Source organism: Mixophyes fleayi, chromosome 2 (genome assembly GCF_038048845.1).
Source record: "Mixophyes fleayi isolate aMixFle1 chromosome 2, aMixFle1.hap1, whole genome shotgun sequence".
Lineage (NCBI taxonomy): Eukaryota > Metazoa > Chordata > Amphibia > Anura > Limnodynastidae > Mixophyes > Mixophyes fleayi.
The window spans coordinates 367540141-367560319 of NC_134403.1; the positions used below are offsets into that span (position 1 = coordinate 367540141).

Genomic DNA, 20179 nt, shown 5'->3' on the forward strand with positions numbered 1-20179 from the left:
CTGTAGCCCTCTTTCTGCTCCCCCTTTATTCTGTAGCCTTCTTTCTGCTCCCCCTTTATTCTGTAGCCTTCTTTCTGCTCCCTCTTTATTCTGTAGCCTTCTTTCTGCTCCCTCTTTATTCTGTAGCCCTCTTTCTGCTCCCTCTTTATTCTGTAGCCCTCTTTCTGCTCCCTCTTTATTCTGTAGCCTTCTTTCTGCTTCCCCTTTATTCTGTAGCCTTCTTTCTGCTCCCCCTTTATTCTGTAGCCTTCTTTCTGCTCCCTCTTTATTCTGTAGCCCTCTTTCTGCTCCCTCTTTATTCTGTAGCCTTCTTTCTGCTCCCCCTTTATTCTGTAGCCTTCTTTCTGCTCCCCCTCTATTCTGTAGCCTTCTTTCTGCTCCCCCTTTATTCTGTAGCCCTCTTTCTGCTCCCCCTTTTATTCTGTAGCCCTCTTTCTGCTCCCCCTCTATTCTGTAGCCTTCTTTCTGCTCCCCCTCTATTCTGTAGCCTTCTTTCTGCTCCCTCTTTATTCTGTAGCCCTCTTTCTGCTCCCTCTTTATTCTGTAGCCTTCTTTCTGCTCCCCCTTTATTCTGTAGCCTTCTTTCTGCTCCCCCTCTATTCTGTAGCCTTCTTTCTGCTCCCCCTTTATTCTGTAGCCCTCTTTCTGCTCCCCCTTTTATTCTGTAGCCCTCTTTCTGCTCCCCCTCTATTCTGTAGCCTTCTTTCTGCTCCCCCTCTATTCTGTAGCCTTCTTTCTGCTCCCCCTCTATTCTGTAGCCCTCTTTCTGCTCCCCCTGTATTCTGTAGCCCTCTTTCTGTTCCCCCTTTATTCTGTAGCCTTCTTTCTGCTCCCCCTCTATTCTGTAGCCTTCTTTCTGCTCCCCCTCTATTCTGTAGCCCTCTTTCTGCTCCCCCTTTATTCTGTAGCCCTCTTTCTGCTCCCCCTTTATTCTGTAGCCTTCTTTCTGCTCCCCCTTTATTCTGTAGCCTTCTTCTACTTTCGCCCCTTCCCGCTTTCTGTAGTCAGTATTACTCACCTTCTTTGCATACTTCTTTTCACTCTTCTTAGTTCGATCGCTGCTCCTCCCGCTGCCCTGCTTCCGGCCGACGGAAGCAGGACACACACACACACACACACGCGGTGCTGCACTGTAGCAGCACCGCAGAGAAAAAAAAAAGTAAAAAAAAAGGTGCCGGAACGCCGTTCCCAGCGTTCAATGGGAAAAAAAAGCACTGGCTACAGGTAAATATTTGACACCATCTTTGCACCAGCTGTGTGTAAGACGGTCAGATGTGGAGTTTTGCTATTTAGATACAAGGTATGGTTACCCTCTATTTGTTTGCTTAGAATTTATTACTATCTTTGTAGTGTGAGAATAGTGGTGGTTAATTCAAGTGACCTCTGTGACCCCTTAATCAATAGTTAGAGGCTGAGTCAGCCTGTTTGGCCGTTAGCCAGTGTTTAGGAAGTGTGTATACAGATTATATATCATAGTTAGAGTTACACAGGAGAACACGTCCTGGACACTCCCAGCTGAGCTGTTTCTCAACCTTGATTCTTACAGCTGCAGTTTTATTATGACTTGGTGGTTGCATAGCGCCTGTTACTTGTTTTCCCACCTCCAAACCACACATGCTGCTCCCCTGACCCTGACTAACCTGCTCCCAGCTCCTCTTAGCCCAGTAATCACACCCCCGTTCTCTCCACTACTGTAAAATCTAAGTGTTTTACCCACCCATCCCTCATCTCTGCTGTCGTAACTACTCTCCATTCCCTGGCTGATCTTATTACCTCTCCTCTGCTTTTCTCTCTCTGCAGTCTCTCCGTTAACTCACTATTGCCTTTATTACCTCACCTCACTTCTAACCTCTCGCCGTCCTTTCTTTCTGTGAGATTCTCAGTTTTGTTTCAAGCTCATCTCTCTCTTCTGTCCTCTCCATCTATTTGCCTTATCCAAACTTTCAATATTCTCCCCTCTCCCTTTCTGTCCGCCTCCCTGTCCCTCTCCTCTTCCCCTGATCTGACTCACTGTCCTGTCCCTAATTTTTCCCTCTCTCCTTCTATCCCCCCCTCACCCCCTCTGTGCTCTTCTCTCTGCTTCCTTCTGACCCTCTTCACCTCCAACATTGATTCAATATGTCATGACATCTTCCATCAATCCCTTTTTGCCTTAACCTTCTCCCCCCTCCTCTGTGGACACTATCTCCATATCCTGCTGCCCGCTGTCACCCCCACTTCCTAGACCACCCTCAGTCTCTTCCTTCACTCTGGTATCTGCAAATGAATTCTGCACCCTTCTCTCTTACAGACCCCCTTCCACTCGACCCCATCCCCTCCCACCACCTCTGCGCTAACCTTTTCCACCTCTACCTATCCCTCTCCTCTGGAACCTTCCCCTCCTTCTTTTAAACATGCTTTTGTCTCTCCAGTCTTCTCCAATGAGTTGTCTACAACAGTCTCACTTCCTTTCTCTCTCACTCCTTGACCTGAGCCAATACAGGTTTTGCTCACTCCACTCCACCAAAACTGACCTCATTAAGGTCGCTAATGACATTATCTTTGCTAAATCTAAACACTTCTCCCTCCTTATCTTTCTTGACCTCTCTGCTGCCTTCAATACTCCTTTTGCAAACTCTCAAATCTATAGGCCTCTGTAACACTGTCCTCTCATGGTTTTCCTCTTACCTCACCAACTGCTCCTTTTCAGTCTCGACACCCGGCCCCACATTCCTCCCTCTTCCCTTACTTGTCGAAGTTCTCCAAGGTTCCGTTCTTAACTCCCTGCTCTTCTCCCTCTACATATCCTCCCTTGGTGACCTCATGCACTCCTTAGGCCTCCAGTACCACCTGCATGCTGATGATGTCCAAATCATCCCTGACCTCTCCCTTTCACTTATGTCTTGTGTCTTCTGCTGTCTCCCGGCCATCTCATCTTGGATGTCCCAGTGCTTTCTTAAACTCATCATCATCATCATTTATTTATATGGCGCCAGCAGATTCTGTAGCACTTTACAATTGGGAATAAACAGTAATTAAGCAATACTGGGTAACACATACAGAGAGGTAAGAGGGCCCTGCTCACAAGCTTACAATCTATTGGACAATGGTTTGATACACAAGGGTAAGTGCTACATCATATTGAATATTTATCCAGCTAGAATGCAAAGGTTAGTGGGCTGTATGCTCAGTCACACAACGATGTTGGTCAGAGGGTTGTTGTCTTGTGTTCGCTGTGTAGAGGGTGGTAATAGGGTAACCTAGGGAGATTAAAAGGGTGGTAGAGGAATATTATAAGCTTGTCTGAAGAGCTGGGTTTTCAGAGAACGTTTGAAGACTAGAGGAAAGTTTTACTGAGCGAGGGAGGGAATTCCACAAAGTGGGTGCAGCCTGAAAAAAGTCCTGTAATCAAGAATGGGAGGAAGTGATGAGAGTGGAAGAGAGACGCAGATCTTATGCAGAACAGAGGGGTCGTGTTGCTCAACTCAACATTTCCATAACTGAACGAATCATCTTGCCCCCCTTTCAGAGCTCGGTCTCTATATGTTAATAACACTACCCCTCCTTTCTGTCCCTCAAGCCTGATGCCTATGCGTCAACCTCAATTCCTCCATCGCCTTCAAACCTCACATTCTGTCCCTCTCAAGATTCTACTTCCACCTACAAAATATGTCCAACATACGGCTCTTTCTCACCACATAAACCAACAAAACTCTTATTCACTCCCTTGTTATCGTTCGCCTTGATTACTGTAACCTCCTTCTCTCTGCCCTAACTGGCTTCCACCTTGCCCCTCTTAAGTCCATACACAATGCTGCTGCCCGCCTTACTTTTCTCTCCCGATCTCTGCTATCTCCCTCTCTGCCAGTCACTACATTGGCTCCACATGGCCTACAGAATTAAATTTAAACTGCTCACCCTCACCTTTCTAGCTCTCAGTCAATCCTCCCCCCATTTCTACATCTCCAATCTCATCTCTAACCACACTCCTTGCCGCCCCCTCCCTCCTTTTTTCAATGACCGCCGCCTCACTACTGCATTGATTACCTCGTCCTACTCCCGCCTGCAGGACTTTGCCCGGGCTGCTTCCCAGCTGTGGAATGATCTCCCACACTATATCAGGTTAGCATCTGCTCTCAAAGGCTTCAAGCGTGTCCTTAAGACTTATCGCTTTAGTCAAGCCTATCAGCTTTCCTCCTAACTCCCTTGTCTCTACTTCTACCCCAGTCACTACCACACTATTGGTGTCTTCCCCTTTCCTTTAGGATATAAGCTCTCAGGCACAGGGCCCTCTTTCCTTGTGTGCTCCTTCTACTATTCCATCACCCCCTGTACCTCTTGGTCTGCTTCCCTAGTTTTCCTGAGCTCAGGCCTACTTCCTGCTGGTCATTACCATCACACTCACTCACTGTCCCTCATATCATTTGATCTACATTACCATGTTATCTGTATATTATTTATTCAGTATGTTTGGTCTCTGTATTTTGTTTTTCATATGAGCTAGTGATCACTGCATTCTGAATATGCTCAGTACCGTGCGGCAGAACCTTTGTGATGCCTTATTAATATAAGATAAATAAAAGTAATGTTTAAATTTAGAAATATATCAAGCTATTGTGTACATTTGTGCTCTAGCAGTTATAAATAATGGCACGAAAGGAACATTATAATTGTTGCCAATTTTCTAGGTAATATTTCAAGGATTGTTTACCGGCCACTGTGGCCCGATTTGTGTCAGATGCCGAGCCAGGCGTTCAAGATCCCAGACAGCAGTGGTGCCAGCTTCAGTTACAGTACAGCAATCCATCACAGTTGGTGGACACTGCGACCTCTCAAAGGAAATTGTTTCCTGAAGAAAACTGAAAAGTTGCAAAAACAATGGCTGCCTCCATCTGACCTACTTTGACATTGCTCAAACTGCATTGTATTTACCAACAAGTGCGTGCAATACGTTGGTGAGAGACGTCCATGAGGATCTCATGCTTGGTCAAAGTACTATGTGCTTTTTTTTTTTTTCTTTTTAAGGTGCATTTAAAGGGTGTCTCAGCAAGCAGATTTATTTTTCTTATCAATCATCAGTGTATCCGCACTTTTGAAGAGGGCAGAGGTAGCCAATCAGATTTCTATGTTCAATATTTTCCTTTTATGATCTTGTGATAGGCAGTGACCTGTCCATTCATGTGATTATGTAGTGAGGACAGAGCTGCATGTGACAGGGACAGTGACATGATGTGAGGAGGGGAATGGAGGCAGCAGGAAGCCACAGACTGATAGTTATATAGTGGAAGGAGCAGGATCCCCCAGCAGCACAGAGTATATCAGGAGATGAGTGATGTGTTAGTGAGGACAGGGCTGCATGTGACAGAGGCAGTGACATGATGTGAGGAGGGGAATGGAGGCAGCAGGAAGCCACAGACTGATAGTTATATAGTGGAAGGAGCAGGGTCCCCCAGCAGCACAGAGTATATCAGGAGATGAGTGATGTGTTCGTGAGGACAGGGCTGCATGTGACAGAGACAGTGACATGATATTAGGAGGGGAATGGAGGCAGCAGGAAGCCACAGAGTTATATAGTGGAAGGAGCAGGATCCCCCAGCAGCACAGAGTATATCAGGAGATGAGTGATGTGTTAGTGAGGATAGGGCTGCATGTGACAGGGGCAGTGACATGATGTGAGGAGGGGAATGGAGGCAGCAGGAAGCCACAGACTGAGCGTTATATAGTGGAAGGAGCAGGGTCCTCAACAGCACATAATAGTGATGCGAGGTTCCTACTACATTAATTCAAGAAGATTTTGGAGCTAGTCATATCTCTATGTGAAACATTCCTACTTCGAGTCTGTTTATTCTTAGCAAGATCATAAGATCATTTTTGTAGTGTTCCTGCTCCTGTTATATTAAATATATGGTCCATTCTGTCATCACTGTAAAAGAGAGAGCTCTGGTGGTTGGTTATTCATCGTTGCAGAGCCGTAACTTAGAATTCTAGCGCCTGGGGCGAGAAAGACAAATGCCGCCCCCCTAGCCCTCAATTTTAACTAAATTAACCTAAAATATCCCTAAATTGCGCCCCTCTTCAGCGTTGCGCCCTGGGCGGTCGCCCCTGTCGCACAGCCCTAGTTATGGCCCTGCATCATTGCAACCTGTTTCATATAGGAAGTTCAGTGTCCGACAACCATTTTCCAGGTGATTACGCAGTCATTTTGTGACCTGAGACAATAGTGATGAGAATGCAGCCTATCCATTCACTAGGAGCCAGTGATGTCACTGAGAATGCAGCCTATCCAGTCGCTAGGAACCAGTGACGTCACCGAGAATGCCGCCTATCACTTCACTAGGAACCAGTGACATCACCGAGAATGCAGCCTATCCAGTCGCTAGGAACCAGTGACGTCACCGAGAATGCCGCCTATCACTTCACTAGGAGCCAGTGACGTCACCGAGAATGCAGCCTATCCAGTCACTAGGAACCAGTGACATCACCGAGAATGCCGCCTATCACTTCACTAGGAACCAGTGACATCACCGAGAATGCCACCTATCACTTCACTAGGAGCCAGTGATGTCACCGAGAATGCAGCCTATCACTTCACTAGGAGCCAGTGATGTCACCGAGAATGCAGCCTATCCAGTCGCTAGGAACCAGTGACATCACCGAGAATGCAGCCTATCACTTCACTAGTGTAAAATAAATTATGATCTTTTTAATTAAGCAATACATAGCTTTCATAGAAATAGTTAATGTAGAAGCCAATTCGTTAAAAATGATTAACTATAGACCTCATAGCTAAAGGAATTCCAATTAGATTAACAACTTCTCTTTTAAAGGATGAGCGGTTTTGCTTCAAAAACTTAGAAATCATCATCATTTATTTATATAGCGCCACTGATTCCGCAGCGCTGTACAGAGAACTCACTCACATCTGTTCCTGTCCCATTGGAGCTTACAGTCTAAATTCCAATATACACAGACAGACAGACAGACAGACAGACAGACAGACAGAGAGTGACTAGGGTCAATTTTGATAACAGCCAATTAACCTACTAGTATGTTTTTGGAGTGTGGGTGGAAACCGGAGCACCCGGAGGAAACCCACGCAAATACGGGGAGAACATACAAACTCCACACAGATAAGGCCATGGTTGGGAATTGAACTCATGACCTCACTGCTGTGAGGCAGAAGTGCTAACCACTTAGCCACCGTGCTGCCCCATATAACTCACTTTCAGTAAAGATAAGCTGTCTGTCCTGCTCTAATGAAAGCTGGGTACACACTACACAGTTTTCGTCCAATAATTGGCTCAATCAGCCGACATACAACCGCTCGTTCAAAAGTCGGGTCAGTGTGTGCAGTGACACGATGGTCGAAAGTCTGCCCAAATGGATGATTGTCGCCTCATTTGGTTGGTCGTTCCGTTTAATATTTTCGTTCCAATTTAGTTTCCGCTGTGCCGCGTGTATAAACTTCCGACCGATCCACAACAGTGAGTACTAAATTACAGTCATTACTCACAACAACATGGCTGTAAAAAGTCGCTAAAGGGACGTCCGCTCTTCCCTTTATCGTCCTAAACAAGACTAGTGTGTATGCAGTCCATGGACCGAGCGATCGGAACATCGATCACATCTAAAATCGATCGGCATAAAAAGTTGGTGGAAAATTCTGTAGTGTGTACCCAGCTTAAGATTTACAGATATCTTTGTATAATTCAGTGGTTCCCAAAATTTTGCAGTTCGCGGCACCCTAAGGGGCGTATTCAATTGTCAGCGTTAGCGCTGCAAAACGAGCGCTCTAAAAATATTACCGTTTATATGGTAATATTGCACGCGAAAACCGTTAATACGGTAGTTTACTCGCGAATTTCAGCTCGCAGCTCAGGGAGCTGCAAGCTGAAATTCCGCAAGTAATTACCGTATTAACGGTAAGATTTTTCGAGCGCTGCTGGGTCCCGACCCCCGACAGATTGGTAAGTTTCTGTGTTCTTTTTTTTCTATTTATTGCTGGCCCGCGGCACCCCAGTGACAGCGCCGCGGCGCACAGTTTGGGAACCGCCGGTATAATTGATTGAAGGTCATAACTACAATGTAAAGGATTGTGTTAATTATTACACTGTGTAACCACAGGAAATGCCATGTTTTCTGTATAAATATTAGTACACCAGTTTCAGTAAAACAGAATGGATTACTCCAGACAACTGTGTGTGTCTCAGATCAATTCTCCAGTGCGCACTGTATACCTGAATTAGAAGGGATTTTACTGGTGGCAAAATGTCTGTTGCCTTTAACATACTTGGAGGGTCCCATGGAAATCTTCCTGAAAAGAGTCAAGGAGAAACAGAACCAGGAACGACAAAACTACGGTGGGTAGAAGATTTATTCTGCTCTAAAAAAGGTTGTTGTTATTTCTGTGTCTTCTAAGATTCCTCAGTTTGATGTGAAGGTTCAAGAATTCTCACTCTTCTGGTTCTGGTAAGATTCATTGTTTGTATTTGTTATGAAGGGTAACAATAAATTATTTCAGCGGGGCGGTTTAGAATCCGGGGGGACTTTAGTCCCGGATGAGTTACAAGAATTAAGGAAGACACAAAATCAATATATACATTAGAAAGGTCAAATAGTATGTTGAATGGAAACAGCTGAGTTGTTGCAACATGAAAAAGAAAGTGATGAGATGATAACTGATTTGCAGTTTCATGATAACCCACTAAGATAGAGACATAAGGGGACAAATTGTTAATGTCCTATTTGTGGAGTAATCTTAGTAAAGTGTATTTGCTGTCATTGTACAAACTTCTGAGGTTAATTTGTTCTTTCTGGTTTTGTATTGTGATCCTTTTGCCGGACGCGGCGATTGGGTCTTACTACTAAGACAAGGGTAATTTGTTTTGTCTGTAATATTGCAATTTACAGGAACCAGACAAGTTTAAATATTGTAACTAGCATTATCTGTGTTGTGAGTCGGTCATTAAAATGAGTTAAAAGCAAGCTTTACTGAAGGGCTATTTGCTAGTCACATGTATACAGGTACTTTTGGTGTTGAAATTTAAAGCCATATAATCTGTGATATAAGAGTGGGCAGGTGGGTTGGGTACTCTGGATGTAAATTACACATTGTACATATTTTTTAGTTTTTTTTGTTTGTGTCTGTCTTACTACATGTGAGATAGAGAATGGAAGCCCCAACCCCCCCCCCCCCTCCCGCTATTCTGTGTAAAAGACTTCAGGGTGCTGAGAAAGGCAGGGGGACTATGAGTAGAGGGGGAGTGAAGCTGCAGATTCTCTCCCTATTTTGTTCAGTGTGAAAGAGAAGGACTTATTTAACAATAACGATTACCACTGCATTGATTGACATGTACTATTGACCCTTGCAAAAATAGAATCTTTAAAAAAAAAATAAAAAAAATTGTGTTAAATTGACCACAACGTTCCCCTGCATTCAGGGGTTGCTCCCAAATGACGTTGTACCCTGCAGCCAAAACATGCCCCGACACCATTTATTTTACTCAGGTTGTGCACTATGCCACAACTATTGTCAGATTTCAGTCACACCCAGGGAGCAATAACTTATCTGGCTCTGGACCCGCGGGGGATGTCGTCCTCTCCTGCAGACCAGCTCAGTCTCACAAGGCTGCCTCTTTCCTGTTGCCCTAGGTGCCCCGAGTCTTCCTCTATCAGCTGATACATCACTCACCCCACATCTCCATCTCCCCCTCCCCCCCCAGGGACTGGCAGCAATCTGTAGCCCAGGCCTATAGTCAACTACATTGGGCTGGGCCACCTGCATTTTTATCCCCTTTAAAAGGGTGGTTGAGGAATATTATAAGCTTTTCTGAAGAGATGGGTTTTCAGAGAACAGGCTGCTGAGACGAGCCGTCCCCTGCATCCCCTGTCAGACGTTACACATCCCCCCTTTGCTGCAAAATGACATGTAGACAACATCGGACACAAAAGTAGAAAATACAACTCTTTATAATCACACAATAAATTATCACACTTTTCCAGCCGATTGTCGTGTTACAATATCACCGCAAGCTCCACAAAATGACAACCTCCCTGTAACATACAGATATATGTCCCAGTACAATCATAAAATGTACCATTCGCTATCGTTAGTTTTTTTTTATTAAATACTGGTTTTAAATTTTGCATTTTCCTATGAACAAAAACAGAATTGTGCCTCATTGTGGAATAGATAACACACATGAAAACTACCCAGGGGTGCAATAAATACTATTATTTATACAATGTGCAATGTAGAATACCTGCCCCTCCCCCTCAACATCCTCATTCTACTGCAGGCTAAACGGGCTCAGGCAGCGGGATTGGTGGCGCAGCCTTTGCAGATGAAAGTATCATATGGTGCGTTGTGTCTCCCAAATGTTTACATCTGGAATGTTGCAAATATGTTAAAAATCAATTATAACAAAATACATTCATTGTGAACTTCAATCTGTTTTTTTTTGTAACCTACAGGTATTCGTTTAGCAATAGCTGTCTGTGAACTGGTTCAGTCACTCATCACGAGTAGCCAGGTACAAAACAGGTCATTAAATAACACTGTGCAATTATAGCTTCTCCAATTAAATATAATACATACGTCTCATTGAACATGATAAATCACACTGGGTCCCAGATCCTGAGCATTGTGACGTTGACCGATAATTATATTATTTAAGTCCTCTTCACAGCTGGAACATTTTTTTTTTAAAAAAAAAAACCCACCCCCTGAAAAAAAATAAAAAATGTTTTTACAAAGCCGGTTCCCATCACCCGCCATTACTGTCCTCTCACACGGAGTTAATGGGGGGTCTGCGTAGACGTAGGACAAGTGGCAGGGATGGGAGGCAGCTTTGTAAAAGTTTTAGTTTCGTGATTGTTGTAAGAAGACGGAATTTTCAGTCTACTGGAATCGGGTGGAAATGGAAACAGAATCTAGAGGACAAACAAAGAATCAGAGATAAGAATCTGAGGAATCTCGCTGAAGGCCGCTGTGTCCCGTTATTAAACCATCCAACATATACCGTGGTGGATGTGGTCAGTGACTGCAATTCATACGCTTAGCGTTGTTAGTTTATTTCACTGGATGAGAACTCCCTGAGGAAATGCAGCGTGAACTGAGGACAGTATGCCATAAAGCTGGAGGAATCGGGAATCGTTCAGAAAAACATCTGATGGGTCCACGATGCATATTACACCACATTCTGCTAAAAAGTTCGTTAAAGATGGAAAAATGGAAATGTTTCTCCTTAAATAGTTCTTCTCTTTCTTAAGAAAACGGACATTTTAATTGCCATTTGCGGTCCTTGGCAGGGTCATTTTCTATTGAATTAAACAAAAAACCTGCTCCATAATGTGTACTGTAGAAAACAGACATTCCATTGCGGTGTTAACCAAACCCACTTTGTACTTATTAACATAAGAGGAGCCAGCAGCAGATGTAAATATGGCAATATAACGTTGCAGAATACGGAGCACAGAGAAAGGACCATCCTGGATATAAGTTAAGGTAACATTTCTAATTCCTCCTCGTGTAGAGAATACCCCCTTCCCCCTCCCCCTTAGAAGCGAAGAGGCACACAGGTTTAAATAACACTTTGTCAACTGAGTAATTCGTTGCACCAGGTTTTGTGTTGCGCTGTCCCATGAAGTGGAATCTTGCGATACATCAGTTTTGATATAATGCGTTTTCATTTCTAGATTATCTCCGTCATCTGTGGAGACTGCTGAGGTCCATATTAACCACCACGTACAGCATGGAGAGACGAGGATTCTCTGACCTAACATACTGAGAAGCACCACCCAACGGCCTATGGACACCAAAAGGTTTTTGGCGTTACAAAAATCCACGCCATAAAGTGCTAAACACAGTGGAGGCGACCATTACAGGGGCTGTACTCATTAGAATGAAGGCGATGACCTCACACTGAGACACTCAGCCAGCTCTCAAAGCGGCTGCCTCCATGGCGTGTAGACGAAGGACGAGTCCTTTACAAGCCGTCTCGTGGTAACTCAAATATCCAAAGTCTCTAGTCTCCGATTTGGTGATCTCCACAGTTTGTCTGTTGTGGAAGAAGATGCCGATCGGAGTAGCAGCTAAGAGTTAGAACAACTTCCACCGCCGGACTTTAGTTGTCGTCACGGGAGCATCGCCAATATCCACCGTAATGTTGGTATAAAGTGCGGTTTGCTCTCTAGAAAGCAGATGAAACTCCAGAGAGTTCATCCCATCGTCCCTCCAGGTTTTCCCTGTGTTTTTCAAGTGGCTCACTCTGAGAAAGGAGAAAGGGAAAATGAAATATTAATAAGCGCCCACAGAGTGTCATGCTTAGGGTGCTTTCAACATGATGTAGAACGCTCAGAAAATGATGGTCACTACTAGCCGGAGAACCGTACACAGCCCCAACATCCAAAACCTTGTCATCCAACAGGAGACAGCCGACTGGATGGCACAGAACCATCCAATCAGGTGCTGTGTGCATCTACAGCTCTCCCAAGACAGAGGTAGAACTAGTGCAGAATTATCTGCCAATTAAAAAATAATAATAATATAAAAAAAAAAAAAATAGCAATTGCTCAATCTACAGACAGTGTCACTTGCTGCGAATGTGGTGCCGTTGTTTGGGCTCTGGGCTAAGTTTCTGAGTGTTCCAAGCACATTGCAAGCACCCCAGCTACAATGCAACGCAGATGTCAGAGATCAACATACAGAGGAAATGGGAACCGAGATCTCTGAAATCTAGATGGAGACCAATGGATACAATTACAGAGACAGACGGGTTTAATAAAACATTTATGTGAGCGATAAAACACAATATTGTTAGAGGTGGAAACTTCTGTGTTTGCAAATTAAAAGCAGGACTCCCGATTCAATACCTTGAACTGTGTGCTTTTCATGTGTGAATATGGAGAACACCCCACAAAGATGTCCTGTATTATTGCCATGTTTTAAAGATTTCCCTGTTTGAGAACATGTTTGATAACTACAGACCTTGCCCATTACATAAGTTCACCTTTGAGGGGTTTAAAAGTTATGTCCACCTTCCAGGACATGGACCTTATCGGGAATCTATTCCTCACATATAGGGACCCAGTTAGCGTTGGGAGCACATTTGCACCTGGACAAACCATGTTGCACTGCAAGAGGTGCAAATGCAAAGAACTCTTTTGTATGCAGAGAAATACTGACAGCTTTAGGCTAACACTGCAATTTAGAGTTGCGCTAGGACACGCCCGTATTCCAACTCTAACTCTGTCTGCGTCTTTTACATTTGCTGCTTGTGCCTATGCTGATGATTCTAACTGCAAACCCACTGTGCAGTCTAAGCACAGACTCTTATACATTTCACCTCTTCGTGCCGCCAGTCTCTTGCTTATCTAAGACGATTTCAGAGGAAACGTTTCCAACGACTAATCCCCTGGACACCGTATCCATGATGTTCTGAGCTCAGTACATCAATCCTAAGCAGACAGGTAGGTTTGGACTTTAATGAGTTGCTGAGATCGTACTGCGTTTGTGAAATTCCTTTGCCCAAGCGACCAACTTCGACAGAGTCCTTACATAACGAGGTAGATGCCTTCTGTATCATCTCAACGGTAAGGACAGACAGAGAGGATACAAGACTCCACAAAGATGGCTACCGGGAACAAAACAAACACCAAGGATGAATGGCTGGTGGGTGGAGGATGCCAGATTCAGCAACTTACCTAAACACACGTCCAAACAGGAGAGTTAGAGTCAGCAGCTGGAGGAGGAGGTAGAGAACACAGCCTAAGACCGAACAACGTGAGACAGTCCGAGATATACTGGAATATTACAACACCAGCTAGAGCTATGTATCACGGAGAAGGGCAACGCTTTGCATAGTCACTCTAGACCTTAAGAAGGCCGCTAACACTGAAATGTGTGTAACAGGATTACTATATATGCTTTGTAGAACGTAGGACTCTAAATCTAAGGTTCCACTGAACAAGACGAAGGAACGGTGTGTGGAAATGTTGCAGGATAGACGGAGTGATCTCTATACCGTGGCCCAGCCAGGCAGCGAAAACAATGAGGCACCGAAATGACCACGGGAAATACCGGTGGTGGTCTGTCTCCCGACCACAATTACACAGACACTACTTACCCCTACAACGTGATGACGAAAGTGCCCTTCCCGACATGTTCATCCCCCAGACTGTTGAAAAAGCTGACTTTGAAGAAATTCCACAGATCGAGGGGGCGGTGCCCAGGAATGACGCGAGTGGTAAAAGCGGCAGCATTGTTTGTGCTGTTAAAGGGGCAACGCCAGTACCTGGCGGCTGGACAGTGCTTATAAATAAACCTTATTCATTGTGCTGCCGACAAGTACTTGCATTGCAAGAACCCGGCGGTGCTTTTTCAACAGTCGGGGAGATGAACGTGTCGGGAATAGCACTTTCGTCTTCACGGTCTAGGGGTAAGTAGTGTCGGCCTTATCAACTTTGGAATTTAATACCCAACCCGGAAATACAGGCGTAATTTATAGCTCCATAGTGTACGAGGTTGGCTGTCTGTGTGGACAGATTAAATCCTCTCCATCATACTCTACCTTACTGGCTATTTTCTCATCTATATGACCCCTGTTCTTTACGCTACACTTTGTAAACAAAAAAGACAATGCCTGGGCAGTAATCAGCACAACTACATTGTTACATTGGTTGATTTGATTGCCTGTGAACTAAATAGGGATCTAGACCAATCAGAACCAGTGTAAGAATCTTCCTCTGGTTATCATGAGTTTATTCCCAGTACAAGCAATTCAGAACCTTCACTGTAAATAACCCTGATGTCCCCATATGAGGGGGTTGCTCCCAGTAATTTGGGTAATAGCAGAGTGATTAGTGATGTCACTACCATGTTCCTTTGTGTTCGGTTACTGCACTTGGTGTATTATATTCATAAATTGTCTATGAATCAGGAAACGATGCACAATTCTATAGTGATGGCAGCAGTGTCCATGTCTGCCATGATGCTAATTATTTAGCAAATAACCATTTTCTTTTGGTACTGATAAATATATCCTAAGATAAATGTCATCTGGTAAGTTGCCCGGTAGACAGCCCTTTACCTGTTCACGTTATCCTCATTGCCTGAGTCGCGGCCATGCGGGATCATTTTATAGTGGCCCAGATTTATCGGCGTGTGTGAAATACTCAGTCCTGATAGGCGGATCCTTAAAAAGGGAAATGTAACGGGAAGGTAATTAGTACGTTTACGTTACAAGTTAAAAAACATACGAGTTCACCTACAGTACTGTGATCTCATGTTAGGCCGTGTAAGAACATTACCTAATAGAAGTCTAAAAGATTTAGCTGAATTAGGTTCTAAAACCTCCACATTGCTGCTCGTCACATCCAATGGGGGAAACAAGCGACATCCGCACCGATACCGGTGGGAAGAAATTGTCACCGACGAGGAAAAAATTCTGTTTTACAAAGATAACCCACAAATGAGCCAACAAAAAATAAAACCCCACAGCCCAAAACAATAAATTGGAGACGTAGATTTATCAAGGCTTCTAAAACGGAAAAATAGAGGTGTTGTCCATAACAACCAATCAGATTCTCCGTCATTTATCTAGTACATTCTGAAAAATGACAGCTAGAATGTGATTGGTTGCCAAGGGCAACATCTACACTTTTCCTTTTTAGAAACTTTGATAACTCTACCCCTTAGTTACATCAATAGCCCACACAAGGGAACGTTATACTGTTATTAAACACATTTAAGGCTAGGATTACGGCTCCCAGAACCTATCCGCCAGCCTGACCTGAAGCGATCTCCCGTCTTACCTCATGGCGATGTCGTCGTCCTCTCCCCCCCAGCCCCAGTACACATTGGGGAAACCATTAATCTTCATGAACTGGTCCGGCGTGAGCGCGGATACACCTCCGAAGTACGTCCAATAGGGTAAGCTGTGAGAGAGCGGGACTTGTGAGACAGAGGTGTCCACACCAAAATACTCACGACTACTTTATTTAGAGAGCTCTTGTGGACACAGTCATTTCCTAATGTTTATTTTGCAGAACATCTCTAGTATTTTAGTATTGTAAATGGTCATTACATAATTATACATGCGATGTAAATATAAATATTGTAGATAAGTTATACATACCAAACTTTTAGCAATCCTGAGGGACGCACAATCTAAATTAAAAATCGGGGGTTTATTTAAAATGAAATCTGTCTAAGAACTGAACTTGGTAAAAAAAACAACAAAAAAAAACAAACCTCAAAACATTTTTCTAAAATAAATTATATATAAACTGTAGATCTTCATATCGGCACCGGTTGTGTTTTAAGTACAATTGTTCTGTAAGCAATTCACTGCAAGCTCACATTTTTTGTATATTTTATAAAACTCTAATGCTTTATAAGTCACTGGTTATACTGTCCATTTCTGTAGCTGATTCTGGACGCAGGAACAGAAAGCAGCCATTGAGCTCTATCGAGTAATCGACAATCCTGTGCGTTAGAAAACCTCTAAACTCTCCAGGATTCAACCTAAATATAGATACACAAATAGCAACCTAGGATTTGGTAGAACCCCAGATTGGCTTCATCCATAATGTTAAATTCATTAGTGGATAATACTGTTTGTTTGGTCTCTGTGTCCAACGAAATATAAGTCTGTCCATACATTATATTCACACAATATCTAGGCTGAGGTAGATTAAAGACAAAGGGGCATTATTTCAGAACAAAATGTCTTTTGTGCACGCTCATCAGTCATGTAAAAGTAACTTGTCACAAGATCTCCGTGTCCTCCGCACACGTCTCAGTACCAAGAATACATTATAAGTAGCAGCGATACGGGATTCAGAGAACAACTTATCTGTCAGTCATTTCGAGGCAATTCATATTCTTTACTTGTACAGATTTGTGCATTTCTAATTAATTATCTGTCATAGAAATGAAGGACAACCACCAAATTAATTCTGGTCATAGAAATGAAGGACAACCACCAAATTAATTCTGGTCTAAATTAAAAAGACGGTCATTCTGCAGGATATTAATACACTGTGCTACACCAAAATGGCGGTGGACAGAGGACAGGTTTGTCTTCAACATTTTTACTTTGAAATATTGATTTTGGGAGCCTCATTTAGGTTTGAAATCATGAGTGTAAGACGACATGGGGACGGTCTGTGTTAAATGTCACAACTGTACATGTGTTTTATTTACATTGGCTTCTGTGTACATAAATGCGTTTCCACACATAAATTATGCCTAGGTGGGGCAAAAAGACATCCCCAGCTTTAAGAGAACCGGTCCCCTAAACACAGTGGAAGCAGCCATTTTGTTGGCTGAACTATCAATTCACTTGAAACTAGTACCTCCGGAACAGAAGTCTGGCTTTACCTCAGTGTTGTCACTGACAAAATGGCTGCTTCCACAGTGTAGGCGACTCATTTTGGCTAACCTGTGCTTCTCCTATTCTATGGAGGAAAATGTTGCCCTCCCCTCAATCAGTGCCATCTTGAGACCCCCAAGAACAGCACGACCCTGTCAAAAGGGGCAAAAATGTACTAAAGTAGGCTCAAAGAAAATAAAACATTTTGTGCCACATTTCCTCGTGTTTTAATACATCAGCTAGAAACTTGGAGGATTCTCAGGCGTGATGTACTAATCTGTCCATTTTTACAATCATGCAAACACCCAACTTTACAGTTTCCAACTGACATACAGATAAGATTTAATGCTGATAAATTTGCTTTTCTTTATAGTCACCTACTCCTGAAATATGTAAAACATTTGTGTCCATTATTGGGAAACTTTAAAACGTTACCATCTTTCTGAACAGAACCTGTTTTGTAGGCTGTAGTATTAACAAAGTTACTGTGAGAGCTAGAGGAATGTACAGGTTTATGAAGTGTAACGAAACAACAAGTGTGATTTAAAAGGGCAGAACTCCTTAGTCACTCACTAAAGAAAATTATCATTTATTTATATAGCGCCAACATATTCCGTAGCGCTTTACAATTGGGGACAAACATACTAAACTAATAAACAAACTGGGTAAAACAGACAAAGAGATAAGAAGGCCCTGGCTGGTTGCTGATCACTAACAACCCACATTCAAAATATTATTTAAATATATAGCTGGTTGTTCCTTCTGTGTGTGGCTTGTGTAACTCTGTGATATTACCATCTTACACAACCCGACACACAATATGCAATCTGCTCCCAAACACAGCCATTAACTATTGCAAACACCTGGCTTTAAATGCTTGAATGGGCATTTATACAAAGGACTGTGCAATTTAATGCCAAGTATATTTAACATTATACTCGCTTTGCCCTATTTACTTTCTACTTTTATAGTCATATGTACAGGTTTCCCTATGTATAATGTTGCCTTAAAACAAAGTATAAAGAGAGAACACTGTACAAAAGTTTGTCATTGTTTCTGTAATTGAATAGTGTGTTGTGCCCATTTAATAGACAGGAGTGACATCTAGTGTCCTATAAGTGGTACTGCATCTCCACTTAATTTTTTTTTTTTTATCCAATACAGACATTCTAACTGTCCTGACATAGGGAGGACAGTTCACATTTTTTACAAAAGGACATGGAGGCTGGCCGGGCTAGCAAAACAGGCGATACAATTGTAAATACAATGTAAAGATAAGATCATCAGGTATGTAGGCACGGTCATACATCTAATACATGGGAAGAGTCCCTCCTCCCAGATTATTTTGATGTATAACATATTACAATGTGGCCTAGGCAGCCAATACAGTAACAAGGGAAATAATTCACAAATGGACATAGAGTATCACGATGTAGCGCGGTGGCTTAGTACTTCTGCCTCACAGCACTGGGGTCATGAGTTCAATTCTTGACCTTGGCCTTATATGTGTGGAGTTTGTATGTTCTCCCCGTGTTTGTGTGGGTTTCCTCTGGGTGCTCCGGTTTCTTCCCACATTCCAAACACATACTAGTAGGTTAATTGGCTGCTATCAAATTGATCCTAGTCTCTCTGTCTGGCTGTCTGTGTGTGTGTGTATGTTCGGGAATTCAGATTGTAAGCTCCTATGAGGCAGGGACTGATGTGAGTGAGTTCTCTGTGCAGCGCTGCGGAATCAATGGCGCTATATAAATAAATGGTGATGATGACGACATCAGCAGCTCTCAGGAAGCTGTACACCAAGATCTGTGGATCTATCATTCAGAGATTTATAAGTAGTATTTACAACACTTTGTCAAATACGATTATTTGGAGTTGCCAAATAGAGGTGTGTAAATACTGGTATGGAACGTTATCAATAATAATTACAGACAGGCCCATATTACCTATTTTAGCTCACAAATGTTGGACTTCTCCAATATTGGACTTGTTAAGCTTCTAGTCAACACCTTTGGAAGCACCTGTACAGAATTGTTACTATGCCGGGGATGTGATTAATCTGATCTGGTGAGATGGGTGAGGAAGACGCTCTCTACTATTACAATGTCAGTTAAGAACGGAGGTCATTCATACTGGTCTAAATCAGACCTGGCCATCTTGTGGTTCTCAATGTGCTGCTATTGCTGGGGCTTGTAGTATCACAACACCTAGACTCTTTAATCATGTACAGCTGAGTTAATCTATTTGGCTAGGTCAATAATTATCCCACCTGTTTCTACAGACAGAAATCCTAAAAACATGAACTGGATATGGCCCTTGAGGACAGGTTTGCCCACCCCTGACCTAGAGTGTCACAGGTTGGTCGGGCCTGGTATAAATTATCTCCTGATGATGCTAGTCACATTTATGGCTATGTGCCCACTGGCGTTAAACGAACGCAAGAACACAAATCATTTTATCAAATGAGAACATATAGGTCTGAATTTCCTGTATATTTACATAATGTCTGCAGTATAGTATTTTGAAAGCTTCCTCCATTACAGCGCGTCTTGTGCAGTTAAAACTCACATTCATGTGAATGCCAGCGCATGGTAAACATAATTAGATACTGTTAAAAAAAGAAGACTTTTGTAGTTGCGTTAAATCTTTCTCCTATTTCATCTGGGGGACACTGCTACCATGGGGTTGTATGAGGACGCATGGAGTTAGCACTTAAATAGTTAACAACTAAGTTTGCTGCTGACTCCTCCCCTCTGCACCCCACAGACCTCAGTAATACTAAAGTCCCAAGAAAAGGGCTCAACAACACAACTAATCGTAGAATAGCA

At 43.1% G+C, this 20179-nt stretch overlaps 1 protein-coding gene across 6 annotated transcripts in view; it reads right to left on the bottom strand.

The window, feature by feature from the left end:
* The window catches only part of LOC142139612 (beta-1,4-galactosyltransferase 3-like), a 45868-nt gene that overhangs the window by 1523 nt on the left and 24166 nt on the right, over positions 1 to 20179 (bottom strand). Inside the window, exons 5-8 of one of the 6 annotated variants that reach the window (XM_075197373.1) lie at positions 15793 to 15915; positions 15069 to 15173; positions 13684 to 13782; positions 9931 to 12248 (exon numbers count right to left, since the gene is read on the bottom strand). The exons of 1 other annotated variant lie outside the window; for it this stretch is intronic. In XM_075197373.1, coding sequence (XP_075053474.1) covers positions 12080 to 12248; positions 13684 to 13782; positions 15069 to 15173; positions 15793 to 15915 — 496 coding nt within the window. In that variant the 3' untranslated portion in view covers positions 9931 to 12079. Of the gene's footprint in view, positions 1 to 9930; positions 12249 to 13683; positions 13783 to 15068; positions 15174 to 15792; positions 15916 to 20179 lie in introns of those variants that run through there. 4 more of the 6 variants (XM_075197376.1, XM_075197377.1, XM_075197375.1 and 1 more) reach the window with 4 other exon arrangements.